Source organism: Martes martes (genome assembly GCF_963455335.1).
Source record: "Martes martes genome assembly, chromosome: 1".
NCBI classification, from domain to species: domain Eukaryota; kingdom Metazoa; phylum Chordata; class Mammalia; order Carnivora; family Mustelidae; genus Martes; species Martes martes.
Genome location: NC_137888.1, coordinates 204,948,926 through 204,970,448, shown reverse-complemented (window position 1 = coordinate 204,970,448; position 21,523 = coordinate 204,948,926). Strand labels below are relative to the sequence as shown.

Here is a 21,523-nt window from a genome sequence, read left to right as displayed (position 1 = left end):
CCCCCTGACACCTAAACTCTCAAGTTCAAGTTTTTACCTGCTGCACCCCAGCTTTGAAAAGGCAGGGGTGGCTGTTAACTTGGGAGCCCAGAGTCCCTTTTGCCCATCCCCCAAGTCACCCCCCCACGTGGGACGGGCTGAGTTCTGAGGATCCAGCACCCGGCCATGTGACCCTGGACTGGTTTCTCTGTGTATCCCGCTGGCTCTGTCCTCAGGTCTTGGGTGGCTGCCAGGTGGGGAGGTGGCAGACCGGCATGCTGCCATTGGCTGACCCAGCCAAGCCCAGCCTCCCCCAGTTCAGAGGTCAGGGGCTGGGGACAAAGACCTTCCTGGAAGTGGGGGGTGGAGCTTGTGTGGAATCAGTGCCTGTGGATGAAGATCGCCGGGTGGGGCGGGCTGGGCTGAGAGGGTTCTTGTGGCGAAGAGGGGGGGCGGGGTGGGGCAGTGCCCTAGGCAGAAGTGACTCCAGGAATCCGGCTGGCTGGAGGATGGTGGTTTCCTTGTAAGCGGATCTCCTGGCAACCTCCCACTGATGGCGTTCGGGTGCTTTTTCTTAAGTCTCTCTCTCCTGTTCTTCTCCCTCCTTCACCCCAGTCTCTCCCTCTTCCTCTGCCTCTTCCTCTGGAATTCTCCTGATCCTCCTCTCCCTTTGCCCCCAACCCCAGATGTTTGCCCAGTTCACAGTGCTCACTTTCTCCGCCGCTCCCTGCCCCTCCCATCCTGGGTCCTCTCTCTCTGACTGTGAGCAGTCCGGGGAGCTCACCTTTCTGCCCCATTCCTGGGTCTTAGGAGCTCACCCTCTGTTCTCCCTGCTCCAGGATGTCACAGCTGAGCCTGTCCTGGCTGGGACTGGGGCAGCTGGCAGCCTCCCCGTGGCTCCTCCTGCTGCTGGCTGGGGCCGCCTGGCTGCTGGCCCGCGTCCTGACCTGGAGCCACAGCTTTTATGACAACTGCTGCCGCCTCCGGTGTTTCCCGCAGCCTCCGAGGCGCAGCTGGCTTTGGGGTCACCTGGGCCAGGTGAGTGTGGGTGGGAGACGGGTCTGGGGTATCAAGGTGGATGGACTTCCTGAGGGGTCTGGGATGGGGATCAGGGATTTGGCTGGGGTCTGGGATGGCAGCAAAGGGCTACATGAGCTGGGTCCCCTGGTGCCCCTATAGTCTCCCCAGGGCCACTGTCCAGGGTCCACTCCCTGCCTGGCCTATCTTTGTTGGCCTCAGGCCAGCAGGTGCTCCTGTCTCCATAGGAATCAACTATGACTTCTGCCCCCCCGCCCCACCATGGGGGGGTCAGATGTGGGCTGTCTGTCCTTTTCCTCCCCTTCCTCCTTTTGTAATCTTGTCTTCCACCCCCAAGGAATATCAGTGGGCTCCATGGCTCAACCTGGATAAAAGTTGACCACTTTCCCTTTCAGAAGGAATCACTCTGGCCTGGACCTTAATGGCCAAACTTATTTCACTTAGTGCCCCCATTTGGCCAATCTTTACCTGCTCCAGCTTGGTTCCCACACCTGTCCCACGAGACGGCCAGGACTTCATCACCTCTCAGAAGCAGTCTGGCCTTGCGGACCACTGCATCAGCCCCAAACCTCCTTGTTCTCTGGGTTTTAGCATTTTAGCACACAGCCTTCCACTGGGCTCCACTGGCCTCCTTCTTCACCCTACCTTTCCATGTGGGGAGCCCTCAGGGCTCTAATCTGCCTTCCTTCTTCTCTGGCTCCCAAGGCCATCACCTTACCCCAGGCTCTGGGTCCCAAGTGAATTCCAAGTTCAAGTTCAATCTCTGCAGCCCCAGTCTCCCTTTCTTAGGTGGGGTCTCCTACGCATCTCATTCTACCAAGTCAGAGTCTGAACTCAGGGTCCCTTCCTGGTGCTGCCCCACCCTCAGTCTTGTCCATCCTTCTTTTGCCCACTTCTCACACTTTGGGGCCCCTGGCCCCCCTCTTTTCTCTCCTAAAGTCAGGTCCTTCAGCATGACCAGACGTGCTGCCTCCACAGCCTCTCTTCAGTCTGTCCCTTCTCTGCAGCCTCCTGCCACTTCTCCCGCCACATCTACTGGCATCTTTCTCCAGGAAGCACTCCCTCTGACTGCTCATGCCCCTTATTGCCACTCTTGTCCCCTGTCATCCTTCCTCTCTTGAGCCCTGGAGAGATTTTTCTGAAATTTAGCTTTTGCTAATGCCATTACTTGGCTGAAAACCATTCTATGAGACCGCCCATCGTTCTGAACATAGAGACTAAATGTTGCCAGGCCCACTGCATACCCCATACTCCAAGCTTCTGCTTTCTCTTCTCAACAAGCCAAACCCTTCCTACCTCAGGGCCTTTGCATATGCTGCTCCTGCAGCATACAGGAAGGGAAGCCCTTCCCGTAGTCACTGGGTCAATCCCTCCTTTTTGTCCAATCTTCAGCTCAAGTGTAACTTCTCCAAGCCTCCCTTGATTTCCCCCCACGAGAACTTGACCTCTGACTTGGTCCTGCTCAAGCTTAAACAGTTAATTGTCCAATTATCAGTGTATTATCTCTCTCTCCCACTAGACAGTAGCACTGGGGGATAGCCATGATATCTATAATGCCCAGCTCAGGAGCTGACATACAGTTGGAACTTAATAAATGTTTGATGATGTCATGTTGGAGGCCATGTCCTAGGTTTGGGTGAACTTACTATCACCTCTCTTGGTCATCCAATGCCAAAGGGATGGGTGTTCAGCTTCTCCCTTCCCCTCCTGCAGACAGCTCATTACAGAACAAGATGTCCCAAAATTGTGCTGAAGGTTGCCTAAAATTCTGGGTCTTGGAAATTTCTCAGCAAGCCCTGGAAGTAACAGAAATGTTATAAAGTTACCGCAGCTCCTATGTCCTCCTCTAAGGGCTTTGCCATGGAAACTGCTCTGGGTCACTCTTCTCTCTGCTAGTCCCTCTTGCTGTGTGTGTGACCTCAGCTGAATCACCCTCCCTCTCTGGGCCAAAGTCATCAAGAGTCTCAGGGTCCTTGGGGATCAGGGGGCAGTCAAAAAGATGAAAATGACTTATGTTCACCTGTCTGGAGCACCTGGGAGTATTTGTAAGGCCAGGATGAGGCATCCTGGAGGGATGGAGGACTGGAGAGGATGTCTTCCCAGGAGCTAACCCCCCACTTCTCCTTTTGGGGGATGTGGCCTTGGTTTCTTCATTTGTAAATGACATGACTGATGGGAGAGTCCATAGGTGCAGGGAGATAAAAGAGATAAATAGATAGACAGACAGACAGACAGACAGGATGCTCTGTGCACAGCCAGGCAGGAAGTAGGGGCTCATAGGTGGGAGCTGCCTTCCTGACTGATGAGCAGAGTTCACGTCTGTCTGCTGGCGTCTGCCAGGGCTGGAAGGTCTGCAGACCCTTCACTGTGTGGGAACTGGGGACTGTGTAGACTGGCCAGGACATGACAGGGTGTGGGAATGAGCCCCAGTACACGTCCTGAGGTCACCCTGCTGGCCAGAAACCTCTTCCATGGGGACATTGCTGAGGTTGGAACCCCTCCCAGGAGAAGAAGAATCTAACTTCTTAAGCCAAGGTCAGCCTCTCTGTGTGCAGAAAGCATGTCTTCTCCCTGTGATCTGGGGTGCACCCTTGGGACATGGAGAGGCCTCCAGGACCCTCCTGTCCCCAGAGTGAAGGAGCAGGAGGAAAGCAGAGATTCCCTCCATCCATGCAGATTCTGGACACTCTGTCCACTGTAGAGGCTACAGGGGGACATGCTGTGGCTCCTTCTGGGGAGGTGACGGCCCCTGTTTCCCTGTAGTTCCCCCCACCCCCCACCCCCCACAGAGCAGGGCTTGAGGGTCATAAGTCAGCTGGTGGCCACCTACACCCAGGGACTTATGTTCTGCCTGGGCTCTCAACATTTTTTGCAATCCTGACATTGACTGATCTGTCACCATGCCACAGGTACCCACCTGGAATATGTGGTAGTGGGCCCTGTAGCAGCATCGGAAGGCTGTAAGCCCCTCCTTACCAAGCTTCTGGGCAGCCTCTGTAGATGCCAAGGCCCTTCCTGCTCTCAGGTGCCCTCGGTCATTTCTTTCTTTCTGCACACTGCTTCGGGTTGCTTGGAGAGATTCAGCCCCAGGCTCTTTCCTGGAGGAACCCTAGTCTTGGGCACATAGAACTAGAGACATCCCCAATTCTGTGTGGTTAGAATGGGTCTGAGGGAGAGACAGGGGCTGCGGGAACCCAGGGGGAAGCAAGGCCTCTGCTGTGTGGGCAGGCTGGAAGACTTCTTGGAGGAGGAGTCACTGGAAGTGGGTCTGGAATGATGGGTAGGAATTTTTTTTTAAGAAAAAAGATAAAGTGTATACTGTGGAGAGGAACAGCCCACTCAATGGCCTGGAGGGGATAGAGCTAGCACCTGGTTTTTGAGCAACAAGGAGTTCAGTTCAGTGAGAGCAATGCTGGTGAGACGCAGGAAAAGGTGGAGGGGACAGCAGAGGCAGCAGGGGCAGGGACTTTATTCTGAGGGCTCTGGGGAGCAATGGAGGGTGTGGAGGTGAGGAGGCACAGACTCAGGGAGTAGGAGAGATGGAGAGAGAAACAGAGGTGAAGAAAGAGGGAGATACAAAGTGAGGGAGACAGAGGACATACACAGAGTGTAAAAGAAACATACACATACACAGATGCAAACACATATCTATCATCTATACATCCATCTCTCAACTCTCTCCATCTGTCCTTCCAGCCATCCATCAATTCACCCATCCATCTGTCCACCCATCCATCCACCCATCTATCCACACATCCATCCATCCATCCATCCATCCACACATCCATCCATCCATCGATCCACCTATCCATCCACCCATCCATCCACACATCCATCCATCCATCCATTGATCCACCTATCCATCCACCCATCCATCCACACATCCATCCATCCATCCACCCATCCATCCACACATCCATCCACACATCCATCCATCCATCCACCCATCCATCCATCCATCCATCCATCCATCTTCCATTCCTCCATTTTCTATCTCCACCTATCTCTATCATCTATCTATCTGTCTATGTATCATCTATCTATGTATCATCTATCTATCTGTCATCATCATCATCTAGCTATCTATCAACACCTAAAGAAACAGATGAAGAGAGTGAGGGGACAGGGAGAGACTTAGAGATAGACACACAAAAAGACAAACAGACCAACAGAAGGAAGCTGATTTAGTGAGATATAGAAGTGTAGACTAATAATGTGGGCAGAAGGGGAAGTGGAGGAGGAGGTGTGGTGGGTGGAGGGTTGCAGTGGACAGTTGTGAGCTCTGGAGTCTCCTGCCTGACCTGGCCTCATTCTTCCCACCCATCTTCCCCTGGTCCTCCCATCTCCAGGTGAGGAGCAATGAGGAAGGCTTGCGGATGATAGAGGATCTGGGCCACTACTTCCGTGATGTTCACCTCTGGTGGATGGGGCCCTTCTACCCTGTACTGCGGCTCGTCCACCCTACCTTTGTTGCACCCCTGCTCCAGGCCCCAGGTACCTCTCCCAGGATCCCCAGCCTAGCCACTCCCCTGCTCCTGCTCCCAGCCCTTCCCATTCATGGACAGACCAGGTTGAGCAAGGAAATGGGTAATGTTGACAGAGACCTGCTGTTAACCAAATGAATGACTCCGGGCAGGTCCCTGGATCTCTCTGGTTGCCAGTCCCTTTCAGTTTTGCATGGCGGAAATTCAACACTGTTGGTCTAAGTAAAGAAAGTGAATCTGTTGACTGAAAAGCTGAGAGAATATTGTCTTTAGGTATAGTTGACATGGTTGGATCTAGGTCTTCAAACAGTGCCGTTGGGAATCTGTCTTCATCTTGTAATTCTGTGTTCCTCTCTGACAGCTTCACTTTCATGCTGATAAAGACGAGTCCGAGAAGCTCAGCTCCCATGGAAATGTGAGCTCATTCTCTGCAGACCTGGAAAAAGTTGCAGGATTCTTTTAAATTGGCCTGGCCTGGGTCACAGGAACCAATTCTTCATCTAGTCACTGAGACTTGATTACTGAGGCTTAGGGTCATATGCTTAGCTCTGGAACAGTGAATGGGGTGGCATGGTCACCCTCCTAACTACTTGGATTGAAAGTGGAGGAGCAACGAGATGCTAGTTCCAGAAGGGGATGGATGCTGGGCAAGTAGATACCACAGATGTTCATCCACCAGCATCACAGCTGGGTGGGCATTTCTTGGGTGAGGAAACCAAAGCTCAAGGAGGCATAATAACTTCTGAAGGCCACATAGTATGCTGAAGCTTCCCTCTTTTGTGTGTTCTTGGCTGCTCTAGCTGCCTCTGCTGGGAGGAACTCTAAGCTGGAAAGGGATTTGGGCTATAAAGATGGCCAGAGTATTGTGGGGGAATGCCTACCAGACCTCAGGTCAGTCAACTGTCTGGTTGGCCCTGGGAGGCTGGTCTAGAGCCCAAGGGAGCAGTGGCAGCTCTTTGTGGTGGGTGGAGCTCAGCATCCGAGGGTGGCAGCATCCTTTGGTCTCTTGAAGGACATAGGAACTCCTTACCTAAGCATTTAATGGCCAGTATGAGGTGGAAGAGGATACTGAGGAAAGCTAGGTCATGCCTGGGCCATGTCTGGGACATTAATTAATGGGAACTTTAAATCCTGTCTGGACCATTTGTGGGTCACACTGAGGTCATGTCAGGTTGTCTTTGGGTCCATGTCAGAGCGCATTGTGTCCTGTCAGTGTGTGTTACACATGTTGTTTCATATCAGGACATGTTAACACATGGTGGGGCCATGTCAGTTGTTGCAGGAGATGTCAGGGGTTCTGGGGCCAATGAGGTGACCTAGGTCCCAGTAAAGACATTTTGTGGAGTGCTGATTCGTGTTTGGGGTTTTGAACATGTTGGACCAGGTAGGAGCCATGTCAAGATGTGCTGGGGTGTGTTGTGCCATGTTAGGGTGCATCTAAGTACATGGGGGTGTGTCTGCAGGTTCTGCCTTTGTTCTGCTCTGTGCTGCAGCCTGGTCTGGGCCCCCTTCATCTACCCACTCCTCTCTGTTTCCTCCGCTCTTGTTCCCATTCCTGCTATGCTGGGCTTGGAGGGGGTATGCAGACCCCTGGTTGGGATCGTCCACCTCCCAACCAAAAGCCCCTCCCCACCTTTTCTCCATGGCTCCTGATGGTCTATCTCTTGTGTCAGCCACCGTCATACCCAAGGATATGTTTTTCTACAACCTCCTGAAGCCCTGGCTAGGTGAGTAAGTGTTGGTGAAGGGGGTTGGTTGACCTCAAGGTTGACCTTGAGGTCTCAGGGGAAGGCACTGCCCTTGTCCATTCCTTGTGACTGCCTCTACTAGGGGATGGGCTCTTGCTGAGTGCTGGTGACAAGTGGAGTCACCACCGTCGCTTGCTGACACCTGCCTTCCATTTTGACATCTTGAAACCCTATGTGAAGATTTTCAACAAAAGTGCAGGCATCATGCATGTGAGTTCCTTAAATCCAGGGTCCCAGTTGGGGCCTTGGGAAAAGGGAAGTAGCCTCAGACACATTTGATCTGGAGTCCTGGCCTTGCTATATGGTTTTAGGGCCATTTCTTTTTCTCTCCAACCTTCTGTTTCCCCATCTGTAAAATGTGTGTGTGTGTGTGTGTGTGTGTGTGAGATAAGCCCGGCTTAAAGGGTGGTCAAGGTGATATAATGGAATCATGATCCTGGCACATAAAAGGTGCTCAGAACGTTTTAGTTTCTAGTCTGCTTCACTGAAACTGTAAAATTCAAGACATAAATGATGAAGATTGTATAGTAGCTCTTTCTGCAGAGCATTCACCTTAAAACTCACTGGGTTGAAAAAAAATGAATGTTTGTTGTTGCTCCCAAGATGATGAATCAGTAGAGTAGTTCTTATCTTGGCTGGAATCACTCACACATCTGTGGTCATGGGCGGGTTTGGGAGACAACTCTGCTTGTCCAGGCTCAGCTCTGCTGCATGTTTGTGCACGGGTCGAGGATCGCCTTGGTGAAACAGCTGGACACCTGCATTTGTCCCTTATCCTCCAATAAGCTAGCCTGGGCTTGATCACATGGTGGAGGCTCCAAGAGAATGAAGAGAAACATGCAATATCTCTTGAAGTTTAATTTCAGAACAGGCAACTATGACTTCCACCTTCTTCTGTTGGCCAAAGCAAGTCCCACATTCAGCTCAAGAGCTGGAGAAAAAGGTTCTACCTCTAATGGAAGACCTGCAAAACCTCATTGCAAAGGGTGAAGGTATAGGGAGGGACAAAAAATGGGGACATTTTTGCAGCAGTCACCTACCACTATGATAATGATGAAGATGAGGATGATGGCTAACAGTTATTCAGCACTTGCTGTATATCAGAAATGATGCGCCAGTTGTACTGCATATGTTGTCTAATTTAATTTTCACAACCATATGAGGTAGAGATGATTATTATTGCCCCATTACAGGTGAAGAAATTGAGGCTCAGAGATATTAGAGAGCTTGCCCATGTTCACATAGCTAGCAAGTAAACTAATACGTGAAGCTGGGATTTCAACCTGGTTTGTCTGACACCAAAGCAAGTCATCCTATTACTAAAGTTTGACAGATAGAGCCCAATGAACTTTAACAGGAGGAATGAGTTGACTAAGAGCACACACAATATAGGAGGCAGAGCCAGGTTTTGAACTCAGGTCTCCTGACTCCCGCCCATAGGGTCTTCCCCCCTCCCCGCCTTAATGAAGTCTTAATAGTAACAGTTTCCACTTTCATCCAAGCCTTGTTCTTCCTGGTGTTGGGTGTCTGGGGTGGAGGATCAGGAGGCTGGGTCTAGGGGAGTCCAACTTGGTGGTTGGGCTGAGGAGGAGCTCAGGAGTGGCAGGTCCCAGCCCCAGATTTGCCCCTTTCTCTGTCCAGGCCAAGTGGCAGCGTCTGGCCTTGGAAGGCAGTGCCCGTCTAGACATGTTTGAGCACATCAGCCTCATGACCCTGGACAGTCTGCAGAAATGTGTCTTCAGTTTTGACAGCAATTGCCAGGAGTGAGTCTGTCCAGGGCATGGGAACAAGAACCATAGACCCAAGGGAGTGGATGGGGAAGGGAGGTCAATCAGGGCAACCAGAAGGGACTTCCTGGAGGAAACGGATCAGAAGTAGACATTGAAGGACCAGAAAGGGAAAGAGAAAGAGTGATCATTTCAGGTAGGTAGAAATGTTTGATAAAGTCCAGGGGGCTAGGATGAGCAAAGCGTGCATTATAGTGAGGAGCCACCTTGGGAATGAGGTTGGAGGACTTGGCAGGGGCTATATCTTAAGGACATTCAAAATCCAGACAAAGGCATATGAAATTTCTCCTGAGGTTTCCGGGGAGGCATGGAGGGTGTTTGAATAGATGAGGGTCATGGTCAAAGCAGTTTTTGGACATCTGACTCTGGAGAAGACCAGCTGTTTAGTATACAACTGTTTAGTATACAGAATTCAAGGAGACCATGGAGAGGAGGAGGCTTGAATTTGGTGGAGAAAATGGGGCAGATTCGGGAGAGACTAAGGAAGAATGGGCAGGGTCAGATATTGTGTAGGAAAGAGAGGAGACAAGCATGATGCCCAAGCTCTACCCTGGAATCTGGGACCTGAGGCTGTCATAGAGGTGGGATGTAGAGGGAGAAGCATGCCTGGAGAATACTCTTGTTTTGAATAAAGGCCAGGGGGCTATGATGAGCAAAGCATCTGCCACAGTGCTTCTGGGTTTCTGGTTGGAAGGCACTCCTAGGGTTTCATGTGGGTTAAAAAGGTGTTTCTTAAGGTTCTCTCTGGCCTGGCCCTGCAGGAGTCCCAGTGAATATATTGCTGCCATCTTGGAACTCAGTGCCCTTGTGGTGAAACGGCAAGAGCAGATCTTCCTGCACGTGGACTTCCTATACAATCTCACTCCCGACGGGTGGCGCTTCCGCAGGGCCTGCAACCTGGTGCACAGCTTCACAGATGCTGTCGTCCAGGAGCGGCGCCGCGCCCTTATTAGCGGGGGTTCCCATGACTTCCTCAAGGCCAAGGCTAAGACCAAGACTTTGGACTTCATTGATGTGCTCCTGCTGGCCAAGGTGGGCTTCCCTGGGATCAGAATTCAAGAGATAGAATGGACCTTGACTTCAAATGTCACATGGAAGGGCTTGGACTTGACCTGCAGGGCACTGGGCAACCGCGGGAGGTGCATGAGGAAGGGAGAGATGGTTCAGCGATGTTTTAGGCATGACTGTGTAGAAGGCAGTGTGGAAGGGATAAATGAAAGGCTGGAGACCAGGGAGGAGACCTGTGGGGTGGGCTCTAGAGATGACGAGGGACAGATCCCACTTTGATGATGGAGCCTGAGGGACTGTTTCAGATTAGACTCAGACACCCTCAGAGCTGGCGTGATTCAAGAGGTCTTGCCCTTTTTCCAGGATGAAGATGGAAAACAATTGTCAGATGAGGACATCCGAGCAGAGGCTGACACCTTCATGTTTGAGGGTGAGCATCCCAGTGTGGGACTATGGGGGAGTGGGGGCAGGGGTCTGGCCGGGGTCTGTCCAATCCCAGGAACTTGGTAGGTGGGCCCTGGACCAGCCCACCCCACCCCATCCTCCCTGGGGGCCTTAATTAAAGGCGCTGTCCACCTTCTGGTGCTGAACAAGCCCAGAGACCCAAGCCTGTCTGGCTGCTTCTCAGGCCATGACACCACAGCCAGTGGCCTCTCCTGGGTCCTGTACAACCTTGCAAAGCACCCAGAATACCAGGAGCGCTGCCGGCAGGAGGTGCAAGAGCTCCTGAGGGACCGTGAGCCTCAAGAGATTGAATGGTGAGTGCAGGTCATCATGGTTTGTTCCTGAACCTCTCTCTTTGGCTTTGCTCCCCAGCTGGGGAGAGAAAAGAACTTATTGTTAACTCTGTCATATTGTTTCCTGGAAATAAGAGCAGAGCCTAGAGGCAGCCTGGTACCTAGCCTGGAGAGCAGGGAAAGCTTGTAGGCAAATGCAACAGAAAGATCTGAGTGTCCACATTTCTTTCTCTGCTTACTTGCTATGTAACTTTAATAACATCAGTTCCCTTTTCTCAATACCACTTTTCTCCTCTGTAAATGGGGGTGGGGCAGGGAATGTCTCCTCCACAGGACTGCTTGGAGAACTGTGACAATGGGTTTAGGACAGATGGCATCCAGCATGTGTGTGTTCAGTAATGAACTTTTCCTCCCCCTTGCTTTTCTGTCTGGAGTTGCATGTTTTGCCCAAAGATCCTCACTCCCCTTAATTTTTGTTCTTATATCTAATTACCACCTAACAAACTATTGCAGGGAGTCACAAGAAGTTTTTGGGTGTGAAAAAATTACCCATTTCTTTGTTCCATAAACTTGTCTAGACTGCTTGCCCTCTCCCAACTCTGTGTCCAGTCCCATTCAAGTCTTACCTGGGGAAATCTGGGGCGGATAGGCAAGAAGGTGGGTGAGGTTGGGCAGTGAAGCAGCAAACAGGGATTTACCACTCTGGTTTTGGGTAGTGGACCGTGCTCCAGGCCTTGGGGATGCCTTGTGCAAAGGCCAGGATAGAGGCATACAGGAGTGAGCCTGGCATGTTTGGCAGGAGGTAAAAGTAGACTGGATCTTCATGAAATTTAGAGTGTAAAGAATCAGAGGGGCTCTCAGTGAGGCTAGAGCTGGTAATGGAAGTCCTTTTAGGAATGCTTTGGAAACCATGTGAAGAATTTCCAAAGGTGGCAGTTCAAGTCCTTTGGGAAGCCAATATTGGATAAACGATAAAATAAAAGTGGGCAGGGATGCTGCCATTAGGGGAGTCTTACATTTGGGCAGAAAAGGTCAGGAAGTAGGGACCCATCATGCCCTGTCATTGGCTGGGAGCTGCCTAAGAAAGCATGAGCTTGGCTTGAATACTGCCACAGATCCCAGAGACCCTATAACTGATGCTGTCAGCCAACTGCACTCCTTGCAGCTGGACTGCAAGCTCTTTTTTGAAGGGAGATTCATGATTAACATAGGATGGCAATGGGGAGCCATGGGAGATGTTTGAGCAGAGGAGAGAAAAGTCAGATATTATAAAAAATATATGTAGTTATAGGGGCAAACTGGAGGCGATGAGCTGGAGCCTGGGAGCCCAGGGTGCAGATTTGGGGCCAAGGGCTGAAGGATGCAGAAGAGATATTAGACCGAATACTTTGGAAGTAGTGCCCTCAACTTCAAGGCTTTGCTCAGCACAGCAGCTCTGTGAAGTGGAGAAGTGTTTTTCTGCTTCTTCCAACTTCAAACAGTTATGCACTTGGTAAAAATTCTAACAATATGAAATGGCTTACCATGGATATAAGGCTTTGTCTTTTTTCTTTCTCAGCTCTATTGAGATATAGTTGACATATAATATTGTGTAAATTTAAGGTGTACAACACAAAGATTTGTATACATGTAAATTGCAAGATGAGTAGAAGGTTAATCTTTTCTATTATTTCACATAAGCCTCTGTCTTATGCCAGCACCCCAACCCCATCCCCACCTTTGATGGTTTCCTGTGTCCTTCAGTCTATGCCAACATGTATCTGTCCACCATTTCTTACTTCAGTTTTCTTTCTACAACTAAGAGTATACACAGAACATTCAGGCATGCACGTTGACAATGTAACTTCAAGATCTTTTCATTTTTTCCTCCAAGATATAAATTTTGGGAAATTAATTTGAATTACAAAATCAATAATGGGAAGAAGACTTTTTATTTTTTCTTGCACAAAATGAAACACTATGGAGATGATTAGGTTCACCTTTGTCGCCCTCCCTCCAAGCCTAATCAATCCCCTGTCTCCTGAGGGAACTCTGGGGGCATCAATTTGTCATACGTCCTTTCAGACTTTTCTGAAATTCTTATAGTTACATATTTATATTAATTATTATAGTTTAATAGAAATACATGCTCACACATTTGGTCACTTGTTCTTTTCACTCAATATTGCGTCTAGAGCTCCTTTCTGAGTGCTATATAGCATTGCATAAATTATTCAGCTCACCCCTCTGTTCAGAACATTTATGTGAAGATCTGTAGTTATGATAGATATTGCTGAACTGCCTTTCAGCATCTCTGTACGGATTTGGCCTGCAGTGTATGTTAGGACTAGTGATCCCTCTTTCCTCCTTTTTGATAGCCATATAGTATTCCACCACATGGATGTACCATGATTTATCTAAACATTCCTCTGTTGATAGACACTTGTAATTTGGGAGCTTTTGCTATAATAAACATGATGTAGGAAACATCCATGTACACTGACTTTTGCTCATGTGTGTGGATTTCTCTCCAGAACAAATTTCTAAAAGTGGTGTTACTGCATCAAAGACCATTTGAGTTTTCACAGTTTAATAGCTCTTGGCAAATCCACTCCTACAAATGGATTTTCAGAGTGCCAGTTTCCTTGCATCTTTGCTGACAGTGTGTTATGAAACTTTAAATAAGTGAATATAATACTTTGTTATTTTAATAAATATCACTTTAAGTAGGGTAAAACTGAGCACTATTTTCGTATGTTTATGAACCATGCATATTTCTTTTCCTGCGAAGCATCAGTTTGTGTAATTTGTCCTTTTCACTTTGAGTTTTTTTTCTTACTGATTTATAAGGACTCTTTAAATAGAAAGAGCATTAGTTGCTTTTTTATTTTTATTTTTTTATTTTTTTAATTTTTAAAATTTTTTTAATTTTAATTTTTTAAAAAGATTTTTATTTATTTATTTGACAGCGAGAGACACAGTGAGAGAAGGAACACAAGCAGGGGGAGATGCAGAGACAGAGGGAGAAGCAGGTTTCCCACTGAGCAGGGAGCCCGATGCAGGGCTTGATCCCAGGACCCCGGGATCATGACCGGAGCTGAAGGCAGACCCTTAACAACTGAGCCACCCAGACGCCCCTAGTTGCTTTTATATTATGCAAAAATTCTTTCCCAGGATGTCTTTTGACTTTAGTTTAGCTTTCATTCATTTATTTATAGTCACATTTATTAGCTTTTTAAATAGCTTCTTCTTTTTTTTTTTTTTTTTAATGCTTGGATAAGCCCTTCACACTAATGCTAAACTGTAAAACTTGTTTGATTTTCTTCTAGTGGATTTATTTATTTAAAAATGTTATTTAACTTAAATTTTATTTAATATTTTTATTATTATTTCTTACATTTAATCCTTTTTCCATATGAAATCCATACTGGTGTAAGTGCTGAAGTAGGAATATGTTTTTTTCTCCAAATGGCTAACTGATTATTTCAACAGAATTTGATACGTATTTTCGTATTTGTCTTAGGATCTTAAATAACAGTTTTACAATAAACTAAATTTGTTCACATATTAGGGTTTATCTCTGGGCTCCATTCTGTTCTATCTATTTGCATATTCAAACATAAGTACTAAGTAGTCTTCCTGATCATATTAAAAAACATTTTCATGCTTGATAAAGTTGGTCCTGTCTCATTACTTTGCATTTTTTTCTTGCATTTTAACTTATTTCATTTGATTCTGTGATTGGATTGGGTAGTTTGAAAAATACTCTTGACAATTTTAATTAGTTAGTTATTTGCGCATCAGGTGCCAAAGATGAAGTTAATCGTGGCCCTCAATTCATGACTAATTATCATCATTTTTCTATACAATACTTACTTATTCCCATTCGTCCCAATTCTCTACTTCCAGCCCTCCACCAGTATGATTCTAGAGCATTTAATCCTTTTGTTTGCATAATTTGTTGTTTTGGGTGGATGTATTTTAAAATTCACAAATATGTGTTATATCACAGATCAGGTCCTGCTGGTTCTTACCTTTTTCAGAAACATAGCACTATGATTTTATTAGACATCCCTGGTTCTGTGTTGCATTTAGGTTATTGCTTTGAAATGTCATATAGAACTTCCCTCTCCAGTCCCTCAGAGCTTTATACCCAGGAGGCTTCCATCTCATTACTGCAATGAACATCTTGGCGTGCATGTCTTTATCTACCTGTCTGAGAATTTCTCTGGGTTCTATGCTCAAGAGCCAGCTTGCTAGGTTGTAAAACACACATTACCTTTCCTGGACCACACTGATGCCTTCTAGAGTGGTGGCTCCTGCCCATACGTTCACTATCAGCGCATGAGGTCTCTCTACCCCTACACCTCAGCTACTTAATCCTAACCATCACCCACTTTGTTAATTCTCCCCTTGAGTAGATGTGAGATAATATTTCATTGCTAGATATTTTCCATTTCTCTCATAACCAGCGACTTGGAGCTTCTCTTCATGTTTTAAATCTCTAAGTTTGAGCTCCCGTGAATTCCTAGATCGTGTCCTTTGTCTGCTTATCTCTTGAGCCCCTGTCATGTCTCTTGTTGATTTGCAGGAATTTCTTGTATATTCAAGATGCTGTTCTAGATCCATCTAGCTATTGCAGATAATCTGCGAATCTCTCCTCTGTATGTTAATTTGGTCCCTGGTGTCTTTTGTTAAACAGAAATCCTTAATTCTGTGCATATTTTTCTTTTCTTTTTTTTTTTTTTTTTTGTCTTCCAGTTTATGTGTTGGGGGTTTTAAGAATTCCTTCCTACTCATAGGTCACAAAGATGTCTTCTATGTTATATCTTCTTTTAACTTTATGGCTTTATCTTATAAGTATAAGAGAAGACTCCATCTTGATGTGGAGTGCGTGATAATCCAGTTCTTTTTGTTTCCACATCATCCGTTGTCTGAGCCACCCATTGTCCATGGGTTGTGGGGTCTCCTTTACAGATGTTATATTTTTACATATTCATGTGCCTGTCTCTGAGCTCTCTATCCTGTCCCATGGGTCTGTTTTCCTGTTCTTGCAACAGTGTCATGCTGTTATTTTATTTTATTTTATTTTAATACCACACTTTTTCATGTGGATGAATTTCCTTTCTTCAATTTTTGTTTTTAAAATGACATAGCTCTTGAACTTTATTTTTCTTCAAATGCGATAATATTACTGAGTTCCAAAAAAACAACAACAACTAGATTTTTACTGGATTGCCTTGAATATATCAATTAACTTGCAAGGATCCACATCTTTATAATATTAGGTCATCCCACCTTGGAGTGTGGGTCTCATTTGTTCAAATAACCTGTTAAGTCCAGTATAGAGATTTTTTTTTCCCTTTTCAGCCAATTGTATACCTTAAAAAACTTAAAAAAAAAAAAACTTTCTTCTGCAAATGTGTTAATACTTTTAAGGATACCTGTGAATGGTGTGCTTTGCTCAGAAATGCTTCTAGGGTGCCTGGGTGGCTCAGTTGCTTAAGCCACTGCCTTCACTCAGGTCATGGTCCTGGGGTTCTGGGATCAAGACCTACATTGGGCTCCCCCTGCTCTGTGGGAAGCCTTCTTCTCCCTCTCCCTCTGCCTGCCAATCCCCCTGCTTGTGCTGTCTGTCAAATAAATAAATAAATTCTTAAAAAAAATTCTTCTAAAAATACCAGGCTAAATTTCCTTTTAGTGACTTTTGTGATTTTGATTTTCTAATGCCTAAGTCTTTGGCCCATCTGGAATTTATTTTGTTATAGAAGTGAGGGTCAGAGCAAGATGGGGAGAGGGTCTTCAAGGGCAGCAGGAGGGCTGGGGAGTCTTTGATTTGATCCCTGGATAATTGTTGGGGGTCTTCCTTAGGGACGACCTGGCCCGGTTGCCCTTCCTGACCATGTGCATCAAGGAGAGTCTGCGGCTGCACCCCCCGGTTACAGTCATTGCCCGCCGCAGTACCCAGGACGTCGGGCTCCCTGATGGCCGGGTCATCCCCAAAGGTGTCCACAGCATCAGGGGGAGGAGGGTGGTAGTCCCATCAGCTGAGACCTCACCCTGACTGTTACTCTTTTCCCTCATAGGGAACATCTGTGTCATCAGCATCTTTGGGATTCATCACAACCCGTCTATCTGGCCGGACCCTGAGGTGCTATTCCTCTCTCTTCTCCATCCCTCGACCCGATGAAGCAGCGGGGTCCTGACCGCGGAAGTCAGACACTCCCTTTCCACTATATCCACATCAGTCTTTTCTAGGGATGTCTGGGTATCTTGGGAAGCCCCACCCAGCGGCCTTGCCTCTCTCCACCCTTAGGTATACAATCCCTTTCGCTTTGACCCAGAAAACATCAAGGAGAGGTCACACTTGGCTTTTATTCCCTTCTCTGCGGGGCCCAGGTGAGCTCAGGGGGCATCGAGGTGGGAATGGGGTGGTGGGGCAGGGGTCTGGGACTGAGATCCCAGACAAGGCTGTCGGGGCGGGAAAGGGGGAAATTGAGGATGGCTCTCCTTCTCTCCCCTCCTCCAGAGGTTGGAGGTAAGGGTCTGGGAAGTGGGGGTAGGGCAGGTCCAACGAGGGGTCTGCGGTGTGGGGCGCGCCCCTTCCCCGTCTGCTGGCCCGAGTCCAGGGCTGGGGTCCGAGCCAAGCTCGGGGATAGGCAAGCCCACATGGGGGTCCCAGGCATGGTTTGCCGCCCTCCTGGATCCCTGCGGGCGGGGCAAAGGGTCCCGGACCAGGTTCTGGGCGCCATGGGGCCTGCTGGGGTCCCTGGCGAGTCAGAGCCCCGACTTGTACCCGCAGGAACTGCATTGGGCAGACGTTCGCCATGACCGAGATGAAGGTGGTCCTGGCGCTGACGCTGCTGCGCTTCCGGGTCCTGCCGGGCGAGGAGGAGCCGCGCAGGAAGCCGGAGCTGATCCTGCGCGCGGAGGGCGGACTCTGGCTGCGCGTGGAGCCGCTGAGCGCGGCACCCCGGTGACCCAGACCCTACACGCCTCACTTAGCGGATTCCCGGGAATGAAACTGTGCCGTCTCCTCTGTCCGAGCCTCATCGAGAGCCAGCAGGGGGCGCCAGGACCTGTGGGCACGCAGGGGTGGGCGAGGTGGGGTGGAGGGGAGGCTGGTGTCTGAGCCCAAGACCCTGACAGCCTTTCCAGCTGACCACAGGCCCCATGCTGACTGCGGGTTCTCTCAGAGTTTATAATAAGGGAGTTTATCCTGTAGGCAATAGGGAGCCATGGGAGGTGTTTTAGCAGGAGGGAGACCAGGGTTAAGGACTGACTTAAGGGGCATGTCTGAGGCTCTGGGTCACAGAGGAGAACCCGTGGTGGCACTACACTCTGATCACCCTCCTCTCTGTTCCTAGCTAATAAACCCAAACTTTTCTTACCTCAGAATCCTTTACTATGTTTCTGTAGTTACTCTGTTTACTTCAACACAGCAAATACAGATACTTTATCCTGTGTATCTGATCGTTGCAAACACTGTGTCTGTTATACAGCCTGTTTTTGGTGGTTTTCACTGGTAGGGTCGTTGTTCTTGTGTGCCTGGTTATCTTTGTCTGGGTGTTGGTTATGATATTTGAAATAACATTTGTAAAAAAAAAATAACATTAGAACTTGAAGAAGGTAGCTTTTCTCTAGGGAGGAAGTCTTGGAGCCTTGCTAGTTGAAGATTATGTTAAATGAAGTTCAAGGCTTGTGGTGCCCAAGATCAGGAAGGCACTTCAAATTCTAGCTGAGAACAAACTTGCAGGCTCCTCTAGTCCTCTCACCCTGAGGGGTGTAGCTTCTTGAGGTCTCCACTTATGTAAGGAGCGTCTTCTCACAATTCCTTTTTCCTGTATCACTGTAGGCTTTGCTTTTTCTCCCCTGATCATGAGGCCATCAAAACAGCTTCACATTTTCCTGACTTGAGAAATGCCTCCAGGGCAAATGTGTAGTACATGTTCTTTTAGCTCTAGGCTTCTATTTTCATTTGAGTGGCGTCTTTGTAATTTTTTACTGTCTTTTCTGGTATGTATTCATTTAAGAAATTGGAAAAGTATCCAGCTGTGAGAGTTCAATTTTTTAAAAATTGAAAGTTTAATCCAAATAACCTAGCTTGCCATTAGTGGGAACAGGAAATCTCAATTGGAATTTTAATGGTCACTCCACTCCTGAATGTATTGAGGGTGATAATTGCCTTTAAGTGTATAGATTCCTGGACCACAAAAAAGCTCACATCAAGTCTTAAAGGAGAAGACAGCACATCACCCAGAGATCCTGGAACCTGGGCTAAATGGAAGGAGCAGATCAACTTTGAGGTTGACTGCTCTGGGGTGTTCCTTGTATAGGAAGAGGAGTGCACATTGGATTTTTTGGTAGTCAACAGGATGGACAGTGTCAGAGACTGCTGTGTATCCTGACATTCCTTTTTGCAAAACTTCCTGTAATCCTTAATTTTTAGTTAGGTGCATGGTAGGCTAAATACAGATAGTATTTGAAAGCTTCTCTTGAAACTAGATTAGCTAAATGAGTATACCCTGTCCTATATGGAAAAGTCAAAGAATATCTGGTAATTCTGGAAACCCTCCTGAAGAGAAAGCTGGAATTCTCTGTCTAGTTTCCCCCTTTTTTTCTGCTTCTTGGGAGTGGTGTGTGTAGCTGGAGCTCCTTCTTGGATCAAGAGGACAAGACCACTCTTTAGGAAGGGTGAGGCAAATAACTAAATAGAGTGAGGGTCAGATGTCCCTGATCCAGGACCTCCTGGAGTCATACTACCAAGATCACAATCTCAGTGTGCTCTTTCCTAGCTGTGTGGGTCGGGGAAAATTTTTGATCTCTCTGAGGCTCAGTTCCATTACCACATAGTAATAGCCACCTTATTACACTGATGGGGAGATTGCATAAGCAAATGTGCAACATCAGTGAGTCAGTATCTGGTAAGCATAGGTACTCACTGAGGTTTCGTTTGTTCCTTTCTCTCTTCTTTTTGCATCACGTTCTGAAATTTAAAAAGCTTCAGTCACAAAAGTTAAATTTAAGTATTGGTAAATGTGGCAACCTTCTGTTGAGGAAAACTATCATTAGAAGACCCAGTTAGTTGTAAATATCCATAGTTACCTCAGAGAAACTCCAAGGGCCTTTGATGGCAAACTGGTCTTGAAGCTAGGAACGGAAAAAAAAAATTTTCCCCCTGGAGAGGCATGATCCGGGTTTCATTTTTGCCTAAATGTTTCAAGAGGTGGAGGTCATGTGGGTCTTCAATAGTGAGGTGGGGAGTGGATCTGCCTCCTTCAGCACCTGGGACAGTGGCTGTCCTTGGACTCCCTCCTCTCAGGAGCACCCACCCTGGAGTAGGATACAGAGTCCAGGACCTCAAAACCTTTCTGGGGCTCACAAAATGGGGTCCCTGGAGGCTTACTGACTGCAAAATATGAAAGGAACACTGTAACATGAATAAATATTTAGCATTTTCTAAGCTGAATATTACACATTTTTCTTTGCCGAGTTCTTATTAAAATATTTTTTGTATTCCCAAAATGATATGCCTTCATAGGAGAAAGCACAAAGAAGAAAAAGCAAGAAAAATCATTTTTATATCCATAATTCACACATGTCAAAATAATTACTGTTCATGTTTTCTCACATATACATCCAGCTTTTATTTATATATATAATCTTTATGCAAGTAAAAAAAAATGTTATTTACATCTAAGTGTATTACATTTACATGTAGTCTCCTGTTTAAAAATGCTCTTTTACTGGCTAATAAGCCCGTGAAAAAATGCAACATCATTAGTCATTAAGGAAATGCAAAGCAGTGCTTCCTGTGATACCACTTCATATCCATGAGGATGGCAAGAGTCTGAAAAAGGGAAAATAACAGGTCTGGTGAAGATATGGAGGAGCTGGAACCCTGATACAGTGCCGATAGGAATGTAAAATGGTGCAGCCCCTGTGCACAACATTTGGTGTTTCCTCAATAAATTAAACAGAACTACCGTATGAGTCACCAACCCCATGCCTAGGTATATATCCCAAAGAATTGAAAACAGGTGTTCAAACAAAAGCTTGTACATGAGTTCATGGTGGCACTATTCACAATTGTCAAAAGTTGCATATTTGGAAAACAATCCAAATATCCATGATCAGATGAATGGATAAACCAAATGTGATATATCCATAGCAAGAATTTTATGGGTTATGAAAAGTAATGAAGCACTGATACATGCTACAACACGGATGAACTTTGAAAAAGTGATACTAAGTGAAATGTCAGATACTGTATGATTCTGTTACATGAAATGTGCAGGATAGGAAGATCTAGAGACATGGAAAGCAGACTGGTAGTTGCAAAGGCTGGAGCGTAGGAGCGGGGACTGGAGGGTGCCTGTCCTGGTTAGGAGATCTTTTTGGGTAATGAAATGCTCTGGAACTAGTTAGAGGTGGTGGTTGCACAGTACTATGAATGTACTAAATGCATAAAATTGTACACTGTATAATGGCTAACATGGTGAATTTTATGTTATGTGAATGTTACCTCAACAACAAAGAATTCAATTTGGTCATATATTATTTTTTGTTAATCAGGTTTTTCCTATGACACTATATTGTGAACATCTTTCCATGACATTGAATCATTTTTCCATGACATAAAATGGGGTCTTTAAAATTCCTAAGGGTTAAGTTTTAAGCCACTTTTAATCTTTTAAAATGGTATTATATTAGAAAATAATTTAAAAATTTGTCTTGGGGGCATTTGGGTGGTTCAGTTGGTT

General features: G+C 46.9%; 1 protein-coding gene across 1 annotated transcript in view; it reads left to right on the top strand.

The window, feature by feature from the left end:
- Nucleotides 1–444: 444 nt before the first annotated feature.
- The window catches only part of LOC308351025 (uncharacterized protein), a 51,860-nt gene continuing 30,781 nt past the window's right edge, over nt 445–21,523 (top strand). Inside the window, exons 1-13 of the mRNA XM_080816497.1 lie at nt 445–502; nt 819–1,017; nt 5,367–5,511; nt 7,175–7,228; nt 7,332–7,459; nt 8,891–9,012; nt 9,798–10,068; nt 10,408–10,474; nt 10,673–10,802; nt 16,632–16,765; nt 16,847–16,911; nt 17,077–17,159; nt 17,563–17,736. Coding sequence (XP_080672623.1) covers nt 489–502; nt 819–1,017; nt 5,367–5,511; nt 7,175–7,228; nt 7,332–7,459; nt 8,891–9,012; nt 9,798–10,068; nt 10,408–10,474; nt 10,673–10,802; nt 16,632–16,765; nt 16,847–16,911; nt 17,077–17,159; nt 17,563–17,736 — 1,586 coding nt within the window. The 5' untranslated portion in view covers nt 445–488. The remainder of the gene's footprint in view (nt 503–818; nt 1,018–5,366; nt 5,512–7,174; nt 7,229–7,331; nt 7,460–8,890; nt 9,013–9,797; nt 10,069–10,407; nt 10,475–10,672; nt 10,803–16,631; nt 16,766–16,846; nt 16,912–17,076; nt 17,160–17,562; nt 17,737–21,523) is intronic.